The 20,159-nt window shown below is 48.1% G+C and overlaps 2 protein-coding genes across 2 annotated transcripts; both read right to left on the bottom strand.

The window, feature by feature from the left end:
* Positions 1-3,647: 3,647 nt before the first annotated feature.
* On the bottom strand, positions 3,648-5,662 carry LOC128484780 (caltrin-like protein 2). The gene is made up of 3 exons (XM_053461319.1): positions 5,512-5,662; positions 4,195-4,327; positions 3,648-3,876 (listed from the first exon to the last, which is right to left on the bottom strand). Exons 1-3 carry the CDS (start codon positions 5,585-5,587, stop codon positions 3,861-3,863), a joined length of 225 nt encoding a protein of 74 aa, XP_053317294.1. The 5' UTR covers positions 5,588-5,662; the 3' UTR covers positions 3,648-3,860.
* An 11,259-nt stretch (positions 5,663-16,921) lies between these two features.
* LOC128484778 (WAP four-disulfide core domain protein 5-like) lies at positions 16,922-19,781 on the bottom strand. Its single transcript, XM_053461318.1, has 4 exons — positions 19,661-19,781; positions 19,091-19,231; positions 18,103-18,246; positions 16,922-17,008 (listed from the first exon to the last, which is right to left on the bottom strand). The coding sequence occupies exons 1-3, from the start codon at positions 19,737-19,739 to the stop codon at positions 18,107-18,109; spliced, it is 360 nt and encodes a 119-aa protein (XP_053317293.1). The 5' UTR covers positions 19,740-19,781; the 3' UTR covers positions 16,922-17,008; positions 18,103-18,106.
* Positions 19,782-20,159: the final 378 nt, after the last annotated feature.

Genomic DNA, 20,159 nt, shown 5'->3' with positions numbered 1-20,159 from the left:
CTCCCTGACATTCCTTTTAACTCCCTATATGCCACTCTTCCCCCCAGAAATGCCTTATACACCCCTATATACTTCTCTGCATCACGGATATTCCTTTTAACTCCCTATATCCCACTCTGCCTCCCTGAGATTCCTTTTAATCCCCTATATACCACTCTTCCTCCCTGAGATTCCTTTTAACCCCCTATATACCACTCTACCTCCCTGAGATTCCTTTTAACCCCTATATACCACTCTGCCTCCCTGAGATTCCTTTTAACCCCCTATATACCACTCTGCCTCCCTGAGATTCCTTTTAACCCCCTATATACCACTCTGCCTCCCTGAGATTCCTTTTAACCCCTATAGGCCACTCTGCCTCCCTGAGATTCTGAGAGGGCATGGAGCGCAGTCAGATTCACTTTCCTGCTGTCTTATTCCCCCTCCTAATTGATTTTAAACTCACAAAATCAGGGCCCTCTTCCCCCTCTGTAGCATTACGTTTAACATGTGATGTTTAAAGTTATTGTTAATAACATGTGCTCGATGTGAGTCAATAAAGATGCAATACATCTCCCGGCCACTGTGTGGTGCTGTTGTACAGAAAACAAGAAGCACTCTTTTTGGAATCTGCTGCCATTGAATTATCTTTTTCAAAATGAATTTATTGGATGGCCTCTTTTCTTTTCTTTTTTGCACACCGCTGTCTATACCTCCACAAATGACCTTTTAAGTATTTTAAAGCCCCTGGGGAGAGAATACACAGAGAATACATAATATCTTTTTTCAGTCCCCCGTTCCATCAGGATGATTAATAAACATGGGGCATTGTAAATATGTGATATGCGATTTAATGCCAAAAATCCTAAATAATAAAAAAAAACCTAAATAATAATAAGAAAAAATCCTAATTAATAAAATAAAACAAATCCTGTAAATCTCTGCCATGGCTGGGGGTCTTCAAGTCCATGAGCACCTCGTGTATCGCATATCATTGTGAGGTCCAAACACCATGAAAAACATGAAGTATCATCCCAACCTCTGGGGTCATAGCTGGTATTTTTTAAATCCCTTGTCTCGTCCTTTATACGAGTCGCCAAATATTGCACATAATGTTTGAGAACGCTTGTGAAAAGTAATTATTATTAATCAGAAGAGATAATTCAAACACCTCTTTAATTATAGAACAACGTTGCAAAAGACGGCTGTAAAACCAGACAATGAGAGGAGTTTCAGTAACAGTCAGCACCAGCAGCCGACGGCATAATGTTCCCGCCACCCAAAATAACATAAACGCTGTTAGGACTTTCACAACGGGTCCTTTAAACACAGCTGGGGTACTTTATTGGATGCATTTATTGGCAGGGTGCAGGATAAAGCGCACGGACAGCACACCGGCTGATGTTACGGCTCCCGGCCACCAGATGGCGACGGTGTATTCCTCGCTTCTCCAATGATCCGGGATGTCTCTGGGAGGCCGCTGCGGGTTGGGGGGCTGCTGCTTATCACAGGGGGGGTCACCGAATGCCTGGAAAATGCTAAAGTTATTGTAGTGATAGGAAGACACTGCAGCAAATCACTGAAGGTCTGGCACTCAGGCAGTTGGATTTATTTCTTTAATTTCACTCAGTCTGGAGGGTTTGTGGCTCTTATAACACTTTCTATACGATACAACCGCCTGATCTGTTATTAATAGAAATTATTATGAGGAAAACACCGTAAGCGTTATAATTAATAATTAATTAATTATAATTAGCAGCCTGGATTAAGTTAATGAACACTGAGCAAACATTCCGAGCTCCTAGGAAAGACCTCTCCCCACCATCCTTCATCAAGGAACCATGACCCCTCTCCACCATCCATTGTCAAGGAACCATGAAGTAGAAGCATTATTAAACACTCATCTACAGACACCAAACAAGCCAAAATGCTTGTCTCATGGTGCTGCCACAACCACAAGGGATTCTGGGTAGGCGCATGCAAATAATGTCAACAATGACCACCTTTTGCCTCTATATCCCCTTTATACACGGATCCCGTGAAAGTAATCGCCCCGCTGCACAGGGCAGACTTTAAAACTCGGGTAAGAGATGCAGCAGCCAGATCACCGCTCATGGACGGCTGTTTTTTTTTGGAAGCCTGAGGGTCCGTGCTTCTCAGGTGCGTGCGTCTGTGCATAAAAAGCCTGATACTTTTTCAAGTCTTCGTCTGACGTTCCCTGTGGGTATATGTCAGACACAATTCCTTCCCTCCCCGGCCATAAGACCTGCAGGAGGGCCGGATCTTCTGGTCCTGCTCCGAACAGGAGGACCGCTGTACGGAAGAGGTAGGGAGCCACAAGGCATCGCACTACCTCTACCCACCAGGACAAAAAAGTCCAGATCCACTGCTGAAGTGCAAAGTCTGTGATCCAAAATCAAAACAATTCCTCGCCGTTCAAAAAAAAAAACGTGAAGTGGGGGCCCAATTGATTGGCACACGTGCACATATCCGTGCAAATCGTGAAAATAAATAAGGTGCTCAGCCATCCTTCCTTGGCCAAAACCAAAAGAATTGGTCCACTTTCAAGCCCATAAGGGTTAAGTAAAGGGAAGTGCTCAAGTTTCATTGTGCAATTCACATCCACAGCGAGAGGTGCAGACCGTGGGAAGTGACCCAGCGTATCACAAGCTGGGGCTCAAATACACACCTCGGGCTCCATGCTACCTCAGCCCTAAGTCCAGAGGATCGAGAACATTTGGCTAAAACGGACAGCTTTTTTTTTTTTTTCTCAGGGCCCAGCAGCCCCCCTTAAACAACTGTGGGGGGCCACCCAAATCCTGTCAGAAAGCCAGGGCCCAGCACTTCCCTCATAAGCTGTGCGGAATTCCTTAAAGAATGATAAAGCCGAACAGTTTTATCCTTAATGCGGCTCATCAGCGATGCTGGCTTAATAGTTGAGGCTTGGGGTAGAATGAGAAAAACCATTACATGAGTTATGGTGAGTAAAGGTGATGGAAATCCTTCCACTAAAATTAAGGGGGTAGTAGAAGCATTATTATTAATCACTCATCTACAGACACCAGAAGGCCTGTTTATCCCTCAGAAATCTCATGGTGCTGCCACAACCACAGGGGATTCTGGGTAGGCGCATGCAAATAAGGTTGCGTTTTTGTTGTTCTAACCGAATAACAAATAAATGAACATGGCGTCATATAAACCAACACGTTTCATTTTCGCGTCAGTCCCACCAATTTTTCAAAGAGGAGGAGGGACATTGTTTGCGTGAGCTAAGCTTCGCTTGTCCAATCAGCTCACTCTCGTGACATCATGCTGAGGGCTCGTCCAATGTGTGTGCTGCATTTTTTTGGAAATAGGAAACAGGGGTGGGCACCAACATGATGGACGATTACTGGGGTCAGTGTAATGATGTTCTATGGAGCGTCACAGCCCTCCCCGCGGACTCCTCGCCTGTCCCTGCTTCTACATCTGGGGACAAATGCAATAAGATGACGGCCTAGAGAATTATCGACGAGATCTCTGGCTGTTACGCACTCTGTGACAGCGACCGAGGGAGACGTTTCAGGTTTCCGCCAGCAGCCGGCCGGCGACGCTCGTTTTTATTTCCCCCGAACGGGATGTGAAGGTGAAAAAGTTCTATTCCCAGAAACGGAGAACACCACCAAAAATCACCATAACGCGATAGGCGTGCGAGTGTTTATTGGGGTAACAGGAAGTGATCAGACGGCGGTAACCAGCGACAGGCGATATGCAGGAAGAGGCTCTCAGGAAGTGCGCCGGAGCGGAGCGGCTGCCGGCGGGTCACGGACTCCGTCAGCTGGGTTTCCATAAACGCGTCCTATAGAAAGCATCGCTAATGATCCCCAGCTGTTTGTTTTCATTTATTCATTTTGTGGGCTGAAAAAAAAGGAAGAACATATTTTAGTAAAATGACTAAATTTTCTTTACTAACCAACATCAGAACGTGAAATGCTGGAACGGATAACATCGCATCACACTCCGGCGATGATGTCACATAATGTATCCTTCCCTTTTGAAGGGAAAACATAAACTCAATTTTTGGTGCACTCCAGGCATATTTCAGACTGTTGGCAGCTATGATGTTCTGAACCATTTTCCTATTGAAATTAGTATTCTGAGAGAGATCTATACCTGCCAAGTGTCCCTGTTCAGTATATTTTTGCCCCTGTTTTTGTTTTATTGCAATATCCTCACCGTAAGCAGCGTTTGTAGCAGCCGTAGTTACAGCACTTCTCATTCCCGGTGCAACCAAAGTCCGTCACGCATTCGTCTGGTGGGGTGGGTACTTGACAGAAAAGCGGAGTGATGGGGCACCTACCTGGCTTTTCTGCAACAAAGAAGCGGAAAGGAAAGGGTTATTATCGCAGAATATCCCAGTTTGTTCCGCCGTTGAAGGATGAAGTCTCAGGACATTGCACTTCCCGAAGTGGCCACCAGGAGGCAGAGTAGTGAATGAGAGGTTCCTGCCTCGGACCGGTTCCTGCGACCCCGGCGTAAATCATTGAAGTGAATAAATACCCCGTTTGCAGCAGCTTCCGGTGCTTCTTCCTGGCCTGTTTGTGTTATCGCGTTACTGGGTTTTGGCATCACCCCGGTTCAGACCGTTTTTTTTTATTGTCCTGTGGTACCTGCTATTGGTTATTTGTCATCTGGTTTCTGACCCCTGTCTTGACTACGTTTACGTACCTTTCTTGCCCTGTTCGTACTGCGTTTGGCTCTCTCACTCCATGTATGACCGAGGCGTGTATTGAGACTGTCTCTGTGTGATATGTTGGCTCCATGGTTTCCTGTAACGGGGCTTTTCCCAAAGTCTTCTGTATCCTCGAGTACCGGTACAGAGACCGGTTCTACCCCCTGTCTACTGCTCCTTACGCACAGAATATTTCATACAAACCCCAGCGTGTACCCAACGCGTTTCATCCCAAACATCCGTAACCTACAATAAAGTCCGTTTGGGGTGAAACGCGTTGGGTGAATGCGGGGGGGGGTGCCCGGTTACTCTCTCTTCCTTTACAATACAATAAAGATGGCATTTTTACTGCGTGAGTCCAGCTGTATCCTGTCTGCATTGTTGGCCAACAAATGTTTTGATGCCGTGATCGACGCCTGGTGATTTTTCTGTTATTCCCCTCTCTCTCCTCTCCCATCTCCTCTCTCTCCTCTCCCATCTCCCCTCTCTTCTCTCCCATCCCCCCTCTCTCCTCTCCCACCCCCACTCTCTTTTCTCTCGAATGTTCTCTCTCTTCTCTCCTAGACCCTCTTTCTCTCTCCCTCTCCCTCTCTCTCTCTCTCTCTCTCTCTCTCTCATATCCACTCTCTCTTTCGCTCCTCTCCTATCCCCTCTTGGAGTTTCAACCTGCCTCGACCCTCATTCCCCCTTTTTTTAGCCTTGGATCCAATTTGGCCTCAGGTCCAGACTGAACGGTCTCACTGAAACCATGTAGAGCTGTGGCCCCCCCAGACATAATGATTTATCTCTGTATAAGAAACCCCCCCTGCATCCCTTCTCACCTCCGCCCTGCTGCGCCTGCGCGCCCACGCTGCACAAAACCAGGCCCAGGAGCAGGGAGACCACAACGGGATTCATGCTGGATTCTGGATCCGGGTCCGATTCGCCGAGACGTTTATATAGATCCGGGACGGGCAGGAGGGAGGGGGAGGGGAGGACACCGAGTGACATTAATTATGAGTAATATTTGCTATTTCTCAAGAAGCGACTTGCGTGAGAGCCGAGCTTGTAATTCCTGTAACCGGTTACACTTGAAGAACACGCATTGTGACATCCCGGTGCGTCAGACATTAAACTTAAACCGGGGTCCGTTTCCAGAGAGCGCGGCGGCTGCAGTTTAATGTTAGTAGAATGGGGGAGAGCGTGGTGGCTGCAGTTTAATGTTAGTAGAATGGGGGAGAGCGCGGCGGCTGCAGTTTAATGTTAGTAGAATGGGGGAGAGCGCGGCGGCTGCAGTTTAATGTTAGTAGAATGGGGGAGAGCGCGGCGGCTGCAGTTTAATGTTAGAAGAATGGGGGAGAGAGTGGCAGCTGCAGTTTAATGTTAGAAAAATGGGGGAGAGCGTGGCGGCTGCAGTTTAATGTTAGAGGAATGGGGGAGAGCGTGGCGGCTGCAGTTTAATGTTAGAAGAATGGGGGAGAGAGTGGCAGCTGCAGTTTAATGTTAGAAGAGTGGGGGAGAGCGCGGCAGCTGGAGTTTAATGTTAGAAGAATGGGGGAGAGCGTGGCGGCTGCAGTTTAATGTTAGAGGAATGGGGGAGAGCGTGGCGGCTGCAGTTTAATGTTAGAGGAATGGGGGAGAGCGTGGCGGCTGCAGTTTAATGTTAGAGGAGTGGGGGAGAGCGCGGCGGCTGCAGTTTAATGTTAGAGGAATGGGGGAGAGCGTGGCGGCTGCAGTTTAATGTTAGAAGAATGGGGGAGAGCGTGGCGGCTGCAGTTTAATGTTAGAGGAATGGGGGAGAGCGTGGCGGCTGCAGTTTAATGTTAGAAGAATGGGGGAGAGCGTGGCGGCTGCAGTTTAATGTTAGAGGAATGGGGGAGAGCGCGGCGGCTGCAGTTTAATGTTAGAAGAATGGGGGAGAGCGTGGCGGCTGCAGTTTAATGTTAGAGGAGTGGGGGAGAGCGCGGCGGCTGCAGTTTAATGTGAGAGGAATGGGGGAGAGCGCGGCGGCTGCAGTTTAATGTTAGAGGAATGGGGGAGAGCGTGGCGGCTGCAGTTTAATGTTAGAGGAATGGGGGATTTGTCAGCCAGGGCAAGTTGCATGTCCTCGCCTGAAACTCACACACACTCCACCCCCCCGCAGTACATATTCTAAGAAACAGGGGACCCAAAAATACCCTACTGACCAGGTGAGACAGCACTCACTCCCCACTGAGTGGAGTGGGGGTTAATTATATAAACTTGGGCTATCGTTCCTAATATACCTTAAGTAGCAGCATCCTACGCTCAGAGGAATGGCAAATAAATACAGCTACCCTTTGGGAGACACCGGAAGCTTCATACACTTTCAGGTCCAAAAGGGCCGAGTGCCAAATATTGCACATAATGTTTGAGAACGCTTGTGAAAAGTAATTATTATTAATCAGAAGAGATAATTCAAACACCTCTTTAATTATAGAACAACGTTGCAAAAGACGGCTGTAAAACCAAACAATGAGAGGAGTTTCAGTAACAGTCAGCACCAGCACAGGTGGCATAATGTTCCCGCCACCCAAAATAACATAAACGCTGTTAGGATTTTCACAACGGGTCCTTTAAACACAGCGGGGGTACTTTATTGGATACATTTACTGGCAGAGACGTCTCGCGTAGAGACCGTTACTGGGTGTCTGAGACACGCTGTGGGTTTAAAGCGTCGGGGTGCAGGATAAAGCGCACGGACAGCACGCCGGCTGATGTTACGGCTCCCGGCCACCAGATGGCGACGGTGTATTCCTCGCTTCTCCAATGATCCGGGATGTCTCCGGGAAGCCGCTGCGGGTTGGGGGGCTGCTGCTTATCACAGGGGGGGTCACCGAATGCCTGGAAAATGCCAAAGTTATTGTAGTGATAGGAAGACACTGCAGCAAATCACTGAAGGTCTGGTGGCTCTACGGCTGTCCAGGGATATGAAGTGTTTGGGACACACAGGATTTGATAAACTGATAATTCTCTGGGGTCTCACACCTTTGTGAATAGGTGTAGAAAAGCTTTACTGTTGGGGTTAGTTTGGGGTTAAGCTTTAGAGATGCGTTTCTATCATTCAGCTCAATCAGAGCTCATCACGCGGCACCCGCCGAGACAGCTCCCGGTAAACACCCTGCAGTAAACAGACGGCTTGCACTGCGTCCCACGCGGGTGTAGAGACTCCCACCCAGGTGACCGCCTCACATATCCAACGATAACAGGTGAGACACGGCGATACCTCTGAGGTGCCCTATGGAGGACGTGTGAAATGCATAGAACTACACGGGAACATAGAAACCCAGAACCTGCCGGCAGATCGGCCCCCGGCAGCTCGTCGAGTCGCCCGGTTTTCCTGCTGCAAAGATTAAAATCTCATTCAGTTGGACTCGTCTTAGATTAAGGAGCCATTCAGGTCCCTCGTTAGCGGAGCCTCCGGGTGCCAAAACCACCAGGACTTATCTGCCCCGCTGAGAAAACAGAACTAGGGGCAGATCTAAGCATGGAGAACGCCCAAGAACAGAAGCCACGGTGGGGTACCAGAGAGTCAACGACAGAATAAGCCAAGCCAAAGATCTCCAACAGGACTCGCTACACAGGCAGGGGAGGAAAAACTCATGTGGGTGGAATTAGAAGCATGGGAACCCCCCCGCGCGATATCTTCCTCACCATACGAGACCCCCCCCGCGGTATCTTCCTCACCATGCAAGCCCCCCACGGTATCTTCCTCACCATGCGAGACCCCCCCAGCGGTATCTTCCTCACCATGCGAGCCCCCCCCGGCGGTATCTTTCTCACCATGCGAGCCCCCCTGCGATATCTTCCTCACCATGCGAGACCCCCCCGCGATATCTTCCTCACCATGTGAGACCCCCGCGATATCTTCCTCACCATGCGAGACCCCCCCGCGATATCTTCCTCACCATGTGAGACCCCCCGCGATATCTTCCTCACCATGCGAGCCCCCCTGCTATATCTTCCTCACCATGCGAGACCCCCCCCGCGATATCTTCCTCACCATGCGAGACCCCCCCGCGATATCTTCCTCACCATGCGAGCCCCCCCCGCGATATCTTCCTCACCATGCGAGACCCCCCCGCGATATCTTCCTCACCATGCGAGCCCCCCCCGCGATATCTTCCTCACCATGCGAGACCCCCCCGCGATATCTTCCTCACCATGCGAGCCCCCCCGCGATATCTTCCTCACCATGCGAGACCCCCCGCGATATCTTCCTCACCATGCGAGACCCCCCCGCGATATCTTCCTCATCATGCGAGCCCCCCCGCGATATCTTCCTCACCATGCGAGCCCCCCCGCGATATCTTCCTCACCATGCGAGACCCCCCCGCGATATCTTCCTCACCATGCAAGACCCCCCCGCGATATCTTCCTCATCATGTGAGACCCCCCTGTGGTATCTTCCTCACCATGTGAGACCCCCCCCGTGGTATCTTCCTGACCAGGCACGGTATGCATAGAGGGGGAGGCAGGAAGCACACGGCATGCATTCATTCGGTCTTTTTACAAAAAAAGTTGTGAAACTTCGCATTTCGCCCCCAATGCATTTTCTCCTCCGTCGTAAAAACTGCGACAGATTTCTATCTTATCTGCGAGGTTCTGGATTCCTCGCTCTAAAGCGGCTCATTCCCAGAGGATCGGATCTCACAGCATTGGATGCGATGCTACAGCTCCGCTTCTAACGCATTAATAATGACGCATTATCCTACGAGCAGAGAACACCCCCACCCAGCTCTCCCCACCATCCACGATCAAGGAACCACGTCCTAACTCCCCACCATCCACGATCAAGGAACCACGTCATCTCTCTCCACCATCCACGATCAAGGAACCACGTCATCTCTCCCCACCATCCACGATCAAGGAACCACGTCATCTCTCTCCACCATCCACGATCAAGGAACCACGTCATCTCTCTCCACCATCCACGATCAAGGAACCACGTCCTAACTCCCCACCATCCACTATCAAGGAACCACGTCATCTCTCTCCACCATCCATGATCAAGGAACCACGTCCTAACTCCCCACCTTCCGCTATCAAGGAACCACGTCCTCACTCCCCACCATCGGCTATCAAGGAACCACATCTCCCCTCCCCACCATCCACTATCAAGGAACCACGTCCTCGCTCCTCACCATCCACGATCAAGGAACCACGTCCTAACTCCCCACCTTCCGCTATCAAGGAACCACGTCCTCACTCCCCACCATCGGCTATCAAGGAACCACATCTCCCCTCCTCACCATCCACGATCAAGGAACCATGTCCCCCCTCCCCACTGTTCACCCACCAATTGTCACAAACATCTCCCTCTTAAAATGTATTTATTTCTTCGCTCGTTTATTTCTTCGCTCGTTTATTTCTTCGCTCGTTTATTTAAATTCATGTGATCCCGCGTGTTGTGTTCAGAATTTACACAAAATATTTCTATTCTAAAACACGTTTTCATTCGGCGTCCGGCTCCCACCCGGCCTCTCCTGAGCGAATGCTCTGCGCCGTTCAGCTGCACCCCAGACTTTCTCTAATTAACAGCAAATGTTTGAACTTCTTGTTTTTCTTAAAATATGATAATGCGGTGTTTACCGTAACTCTTACGCTACGTGATTTCCTAACTTAAAGGGAAACCCATGGGAAATATTCTCGCTCTCCTTATACCCCAATGCTGTATACAGTAATAGCCCCCAGAACTGTGTAAAGTAACACCCCCATGCTGTATACAGTAATATAACCCCCCACGCTGTATACAGTAATATAACCCCCAGCGCTGTATACAGTAATATAACCCCCCAGCGCTGTATACAGTAATATAACCCCCAGCGCTGTATACAGTAATATACCCCCAACGCTGTATACAGTAATATAACCCCCAGCACTGTATACAGTAATATAACCCCCCATGCTGTATACAGTAATATAACCCCCCATGCTGTATACAGTGATATAACCCCCAGCGCTGTATACAGTAATATAACCCCCAGCGCTGTATACAGTAATATAACCCCCAGCGCTGTATACAGTGATATAATCCCCAGCGCTGTATACAGTAATATAACCCCCAGCGCTGTATACAGTAATAACCCCCAGCGCTGTATACAGTAATATAACCCCCCAGCGCTGTATACAGTAATATAACCCCCAGCGCTGTATACAGTAATATAACCCCCTGTGCTGTATACAGTAATATAACCCCCCAGCGCTGTATACAGTAATATAACCCCCCAGCACTGTATACAGTAATATAACCCCCAGCGCTGTATACAGTAATATAACCCCCAGCGCTGTATACAGTAATATAACCCCCAGCACTGTATACAGTAATATAACCCCCAGCGCTGTATACAGTAATATAACCCCCAGCGCTGTATACAGTAATATAATCCCCCAGTGCTGTATACAGTAATATAACCCCCAGCACTGTATACAGTAATATAACCCCCAGCGCTGTATACAGTAATATAACCCCCAGCGCTGTATACAGTAATATAACCCCCAGCGCTGTATACAGTAATATAACCCCCAGCGCTGTATACAGTAATATAACCCCCAGTGCTGTATACAGTAATATAACCCCCCCAGCACCGTATACAGTAATATAACCCCCAGTGCTGTATACAGTAATATAACCCCCCAGCGCTGTATACAGTAATATAACCCCCAGCACTGTATACAGTAATATAACCCCCCAGCGCTGTATACAGTAATATAACCCCCCAGCGCTGTATACAGTAATATAACCCCCTGTGCTGTATACAGTAATATAACCCCCAGCGCTGTATACAGTAATATACCCCAGCGCTGTATACAGTAATATAACCCCCAGCGCTGTATACAGTAATATAACCCCCTGTGCTGTATACAGTAATATAACCCCCAGCGCTGTATACAGTAATATAACCCCCAGTGCTGTATACAGTAATATAACCCCCAGCGCTGTATACAGTAATATAACCCCCTGTGCTGTATACAGTAATATAACCCCCAGCGCTGTATACAGTAATATAACCCCCCAGCGCTGTATACAGTAATATAACCCCCCATGCTGTATACAGTAATATAACCCCCGGCGCTGTATACAGTAATATAACCCCCCCCAGCGCTGTATACAGTAATATAACCCCCCAGCGCTGTATACAGTAATATAACCCCCTGTGCTGTATACAGTAATATATCCCCAGCGCTGTATACAGTAATATAACCCCAGCGCTGTATACAGTAATATAACCCCCAGCGCTGTATACAGTAATATAACCCCCAGTGCTGTATACAGTAATATAACCCCCCAGTGCTGTATACAGTAATATAACCCCCAGCGCTGTATACAGTAATAACCCCCCAGCGCTGTATACAGTAATATAACCCCCCCAGCGCTGTATACAGTAATATAACCCCCCAGCGCTGTATACAGTAATATAACCCCCAGCGCTGTATACAGTAATATAACCCCCAGCCCTGTATACAGTAATATACCCCCCAGCGCTGTATACAGTAATATAACCCCCAGCACTGTATACAGTAATATAACTCCCCAGCGCTGTATACAGTAATATAACCCCCAGCACTGTATACAGTAATATAACCCCCAGCACTGTATACAGTAATATAACCCCCCAGCGCTGTATACAGTAATATAACCCCCAGCGCTGTATACAGTAATATTACCCCCGCGCTGTATACAGTAATATAACCCCCAGCGCTGTATACAGTAATATAACCCCCCCAGCGCTGTATACAGTAATATAACCCCCAGCGCTGTATACAGTAATATAACCCCCAGCGCTGTATACAGTAATATAACCCCCCAGCGCTGTATGCAGTAATATAACCCCCCAGCGCTGTATACAGTAATATAACCCCCAGCGCTGTATACAGTAATATAACCCCCCAGCACTGTATACAGTAATATAACCCCCCAGCACTGTATACAGTAATATAACCCCCCCAGCGCTGTATACAGTAATATAACCCCCCAGCGCTGTATGCAGTAATATAACCCCCCAGCGCTGTATACAGTAATATAACCCCCAGCGCTGTATACAGTAATATAACCCCCCAGCGCTGTATGCAGTAATATAACCCCCAGCGCTGTATACAGTAATATAACCCCCAGTGCTGTATACAGTAATATAACCCCCAGCGCTGTATACAGTAATATAACCCCCTGTGCTGTATACAGTAATATAACCCCCAGCGCTGTATACAGTAATATAACCCCCCAGCGCTGTATACAGTAATATAACCCCCCATGCTGTATACAGTAATATAACCCCCAGTGCTTTATACAGTAATATAACCCCCAGCGCTGTATACAGTAATATAACCCCCAGCACTGTATACAGTAATATAACCCCCCCAGCACTGTATACAGTAATATAACCCCCAGTGCTGTATACAGTAATATAACCCCCCAGCGCTGTATACAGTAATATAACCCCCTGTGCTGTATACAGTAATATAACCCCCCAGCGCTGTATACAGTAATATAACCCCCAGCGCTGTATACAGTAATATATCCCCAGCGCTGTATACAGTAATATAACCCCCAGCACTGTATACAGTAATATAACCCCGCAGTGCTGTATACAGTAATATAACCCCCAGCGCTGTATACAGTAATATAACCCCCCCAGCGCTGTATACAGTAATATAACCCCCAGCCCTGTATACAGTAATATACCCCCCAGCGCTGTATACAGTAATATAACCCCCAGCGCTGTATACAGTAATATAACCCCCAGCACTGTATACAGTAATATAACCCCCAGCGCTGTATACAGTAATATAACCCCCAGCACTGTATACAGTAATATAACTCCCCAGCGCTGTATACAGTAATATAACCCCCAGCACTGTATACAGTAATATAACCCCCAGCACTGTATACAGTAATATAACCCCCAGCGCTGTATACAGTAATATAACCCCCCCAGCGCTGTATACAGTAATATAACCCCCAGCGCTGTATACAGTAATATAACCCCCCAGCGCTGTATACAGTAATATAACCCCCCAGCGCTGTATGCAGTAATATAACCCCCCAGCGCTGTATACAGTAATATAACCCCCAGCGCTGTATACAGTAATATAACCCCCCAGCACTGTATACAGTAATATAACCCCCCCAGCGCTGTATACAGTAATATAACCCCCCAGCGCTGTATGCAGTAATATAACCCCCCAGCGCTGTATACAGTAATATAACCCCCAGCGCTGTATACAGTAATATAACCCCCAGTGCTGTATACAGTAATATAACCCCCCAGTGCTGTATACAGTAATATAACCCCCCAGCGCTGTATACAGTAATATAACCCCCAGCGCTGTATACAGTAATATAACCCCCAGTGCTGTATACAGTAATATAACCCCCAGCGCTGTATACAGTAATATAACCCCCAGCGCTGTATACAGTAATATAACCCCCAGCGCTGTATACAGTAATATAACCCCCCAGCGCTGTATACAGTAATATAACCCCCCATGCTGTATACAGTAATATAACCCCCGGCGCTGTATACAGTAATATAACCCCCCCCAGCGCTGTATACAGTAATATAACCCCCCAGCGCTGTATACAGTAATATAACCCCCTGTGCTGTATACAGTAATATAACCCCCCAGCGCTGTATACAGTAATATAACCCCCAGCGCTGTATACAGTAATATATCCCCAGCGCTGTATACAGTAATATAACCCCCAGCACTGTATACAGTAATATAACCCCAGCGCTGTATACAGTAATATAACCCCCAGCGCTGTATACAGTAATATAACCCCCCAGCGCTGTATACAGTAATATAACCCCCAGTGCTGTATACAGTAATATAACCCCCAGTGCTGTATACAGTAATATAACCCCCAGCGCTGTATACAGTAATATAACCCCCCCAGCGCTGTATACAGTAATATAACCCCCCAGCGCTGTATACAGTAATATAACCCCCAGCGCTGTATACAGTAATATACCCCCCAGCGCTGTATACAGTAATATAACCCCCAGCCCTGTATACAGTAATATACCCCCCAGCGCTGTATACAGTAATATAACCCCCAGCACTGTATACAGTAATATACCCCCCCAGCGCTGTATACAGTAATATAACCCCCCAGCACTGTATACAGTAATATAACCCCCCCGGCACTGTATACAGTAATATAACCCCCAGCACTGTATACAGTAATATAACCCCCAGCACTGTATACAGTAATATACCCCCCAGTGCTGTATACAGTAATATAACCCCCAGCCCTGTATACAGTAATATACCCCCCAGCGCTGTATACAGTAATATAACCCCCAGCACTGTATACAGTAATATACCCCCCCAGCGCTGTATACAGTAATATAACCCCCCAGCACTGTATACAGTAATATAACCCCCCCGGCACTGTATACAGTAATATAACCCCCAGCACTGTATACAGTAATATAACCCCCAGCACTGTATACAGTAATATAACCCCCAGCGCTGTATACAGTAATATAACCCCCCCAGCGCTGTATACAGTAATATAACCCCCAGCGCTGTATACAGTAATATAACCCCCCCAGCGCTGTATACAGTAATATAACCCCCCAGCGCTGTATGCAGTAATATAACCCCCCAGCGCTGTATACAGTAATATAACCCCCAGCGCTGTATACAGTAATATAACCCCCCAGCACTGTATACAGTAATATAACCCCCCCAGCGCTGTATACAGTAATATAACCCCCCAGCGCTGTATGCAGTAATATAACCCCCCAGCGCTGTATACAGTAATATAACCCCCAGCGCTGTATACAGTAATATAACCCCCCAGCGCTGTATGCAGTAATATAACCCCCCAGCGCTGTATACAGTAATATAACCCCCCAGCACTGTATACAGTAATATAACCCCCCAGCACTGTATACAGTAATATAACCCCCCCAGCGCTGTATGCAATTGTCAGTCTCCCCTTGAATGGATCGGGTGCCTTGGGGATCCCCATTTTTTTCTAGTATATTTATTGTATAATTATTTTTATTTGAATATAGAAGGGGAGCTTTATTTTTGAGTTACATGCGAGGACATGTGAGTGCACATTCTCATACTCACAAACTCACATGCTCTCGCCCGTAACCCGCAAAATTGTAAGCATGTGCCTGGAGTCCAGTCTCATGAGTCAAATGAACTGTTAATTCAACTAACAGCCTCTTACTTCTTACTGACTAGACCCAATAGAAACCGAGAACCCATCGGCAGATCGGCCCCATCCGGCCCCCGTCTAGTTGCCCCCTGCTGTTAATCAGTCGTTGGTCTCGTTTTAGATGCAGGAGCCGGATGTCTATCCCATGCGTGTTTAAATTCCTTCACTAATAATCAAGTTTTTGATCACTTGATTGTGTTCTAGGGGAGAGCTGCGCATTATAGATATATATTATAGATTGATGTATCTTTACCCAATCATTTATGATTATCAGATCTTCCAGAGCATTTCCATTGTGTTCATTATACAGTTAATTTGCATACATTTTACCTGCACCCTCCAGCATATATATATATATAGTATATTATTATTATTATTATTATTATTATTATTATTATTAGACACCCAGCTGATAGAAACGTATCCAGGGATTTCCTTGGCTCGTCTCACCTAGTGGCCCGTTGTGGAACTGCTACCCGCTCTGTCACACACGTGTTATGGGTACGTTCATACAATTGAATACAGAAGGTAATCTCGTAAGCAGCATTCTTCTGATTGGCTGTTTGGGAGCTGTGACTCGCTGCCTGCTGATTGGTTTTCATTCTCATTAGGCATTATCAGGTTTCCCCAAGGCTAAAAAATCCCTTCAAAGTTAGGAAAGCTTTCCGGACCTCTGAGGTCTCTTCTTCAGATGGAAAAAGAGGCCTCCGAGGTGGCAAACGCTTGAGTAACGTATTTATCGGCGCATACCACGCACCGGCGTATAACACGCACCCCTGTCCGGACCGGAAGTGAGGGAGACGCGGCTGCAAATCATGCAGCTGTAGGGTTTATCGGCGTATAACACGCAGGTACGGTTTCCTCTTCTTATTTTAGTTATAAAAGTGCGTGTTATACGCCGCTAAATACGGTAATATCCTTTTCTATGTTAAAAGAAATAAACTCAAAAAACACAGAAAGAGCCCAATAACGAGAGGTTTTTACTGTGGATAGAAGGCGACGCGTTATCACAGACAGGCGGAAGGGATCGCGTTTAGCTCTCTGTGCTAAACACCTGGCACCGAGGCCTTTCATTCCCCAACATCCTTCCGGGGGAATCATCCAGAAGAATAAAACCGAGCGCCGTCCCCGAAAACTCCCACCTGAAAAACAAACGAGACGCACAGAATAGTAAGAGGGCCGGAGACAGACCACGTGACAGAGTCACATCTGACACAAACAAAAGAGAACACTAACACACACACAGACACCAACACACACACAGACACTAACACACACACCCAGACACTAACACACCCAGACACTAACACACACACAGACACTAACACACACACAGACACTAACACACACACCCAGACACTAACACACCCAGACACTAACACACACACCCAGACACTAACACACACACCCAGACACTAACACACACAGTCACTAACACACCCAGACACTAACACACCCAGACACTAACACACACACCCAGACACTAACACACACACCCAGACACTAACACACACCCAGACACTAACACACACACCCAGACACTAACACACACAGACACTAACACACACACAGACACTAACACACCCAGACACTAACACACACACAGACACTAACACACACCCAGACACTAACACACACACACAGACACTAACACACACACACAGACACTAACACACACACAGACACTAACACACCCAGACACTAACACACACACAGACACTAACACACACACACAGACACTAACACACCCAGACACTAACACACACACAGACACTAACACACCCAGACACTAACACACACACAGACACTAACACACCCAGACACTAACACACACACCCAGACACTAACACACCCAGACACTAACACACACACAGACACTAACACACACACAGACACTAACACACCCACCCAGACACTAACACACCCAGACACTAACACACACACAGTCACTAACACACACACAGACACTAACACACACATCCAGTCACACACACTAATCCACACACCCGGAGAGTCACACTAACAAACACACACCTGGACACTCACACTAACACACACACTGACACTCACACTAACACACACACCCAGTCACCGTGTGTTAGTTTCGGGTTGGAGCCCCAGCACTGCCTTATAAAGTTACTTGATCTCATACTGTCTCTTTAATAACATGCTAATGACTCGATAACCGAGAGGTGACGGAGAGCCCAGCGTGGCTGTCCAGGACTGGCCCCCTTACATCATTAGACATCAGTGCAGTCGTAGTCACACAGACGGATGCAGCACTTCTGACGCCCGGGGCAGTCGGCATCCTTGGCGCATTTCTCCGTGGATGGAACATTAGAGCAGAGGGCTGCAGGTGGCGGGCAGCTGCCATCCTTTTCTGAAAGACACAGCGAGAGCGTTTTAACAGCCAGAGACCCCCGCGAGACAGACGTAGAGGACCCACGACGCCAACGCATTCACAGCTGGCTATAGGAAACACTGTATGCAGACGTGTAACCACTTAGCGTGTGTTTAGTATCTCCACGCAGACACGTTTCAGCTTAATGATCCGTGCGTTATTACCAGGGCCGGCCCGACAATGTAGCCGAGTGGGGCAACCGCTCCAGGCCTTTTTTTTAAAAGCGAAAGAGAGAGAAAGGAGCGCCGAGTGGTTTTCGCTTACCAAGCTGTCGGTACCCGCTCGGCGCCCCTCTCTCTCCTCTGCGGGGAGTCTCCCTGTTCGGTCTTGGTGCCGGAAGATTTCAGGCGCTCAGCATTACAAGCCGGCACCGAGACCGAACAGGGAGACTCGCCGCAGGACTGCTGAAAGGTAAGTACAAGGGGGGGGGTAGATAAGGGGGGGGTGGCAGGGTAGATAAGGGGGGGGGCGGCATTTTAAAATTCGCCCCAGGCGGCATTTTGCCTTGGGCCGGCCCTGGTTATTACGCCACAGAAACTCTATGTATTATATACATATATTATATGTGCTTTGATTCTACGTATATCTGAGTGCTGAAGAATATTACGCGGAGTCCCCGGGTGCGGAACGATTCTGTGTACGGGTCATTTACCAACAAAGCCTGACCACGGATCCCACCGCTGACACCAAACTGTGCTCATAGTATTTAACCCCCCCCAAATATAACACGGCACAGAGTATGGAGCGAGAGCTCCGGGGGCCGCGCCCTCCTGTGTGTCCGCTGATCCCACCGCTGCCACCAAAGGGTAATTTGTGTCGTTACCTTCTATTGGATCCAAGCACTTCATGCCGCACAGCTCACAGCATTTCTTCTCCCCGAGACATATACAGTCATCCTGACACTCGGGTTCAGAGAGAGGGAGAGCGCATTTCGCCAGCATCGGTGGGCATCGTCCACGTTTTACTGAAACAGAGAATTTGTATATAGAACTCTTTGCGTTGTGGGGTAAAATACTCCTCAGTTATCCAAATGTGGGGCAGCTACCTCCATACCCGGGAAAGGCTGGTACCATCTGTACAGTGACATCAAACTGGTGTAACTGGTTTCCAGTGCCAGGCGACTACACCCAGATAAACTATTAGGAGAAGATTTCTTATGAATTTCTACATAAACACAATCGGCTGCTGGTATTTTCTGATTATAACTCAAACCGCTGGCTTTCTCGGGGTACTTGAAACGAGGGTCCCCAGGTGGGCTACGGGCCTGGGAGCTGCCGGCATCCAGTATGTGAATCTGGAAGGCACTGGGCTCCTCGTCAGAGTTGGGGCCATTAGACACCATGTTATCCTGCGCTGCCCGGACGCCGTGTCTATCACCTATAGGGTGTCTCACCTTTACAGCCTGGAACCTGCGCGACCGCAGCGCACAGACTGAGCCCCACGAGCAGCGCGACCACGGCCGGGTTCATCATGGTGGATTCTGCTTCCCTGTCTGAGACGGGGTGAGGTTTATATGGGTGCAGATGGGGCAGGACGCGGGGGGGGGAGAAGGACGCGGGGAGGGTAGAGAAACAATAAGTTGCTGTCACGATGATCATTAAATGTTTCACAAGAAGCGTGAGAAGTGACTTTTTACTGCGTTATTGTGACATCCCCGGACCTACGGAGCATTGCGGTCTCTGTCGCTGCCTGGGAGACGTTTCATCGAGCAGAACCTGGAGAGATCAGAGAATTGTTTCAGGTCTCTGCAAAATGAGGTCTGACTACAAGACTAAGATCCAGATCCCCCGCAGCGCTGCAGGGGACCCCGATCCTCCTCTCCGGCAGCCTCTGCTGCTGCCGGCACTCCCTCTTGGCAAACAAAAGGAAATAAAAACAAAAATATCATTTTT

This window comes from Spea bombifrons, chromosome 3 (genome assembly GCF_027358695.1).
Source record: "Spea bombifrons isolate aSpeBom1 chromosome 3, aSpeBom1.2.pri, whole genome shotgun sequence".
NCBI classification, from domain to species: Eukaryota; Metazoa; Chordata; class Amphibia; order Anura; family Pelobatidae; genus Spea; species Spea bombifrons.
Note: the sequence above shows the minus strand (reverse complement) of the source record. Positions and strands in the feature narration are given on the sequence as shown.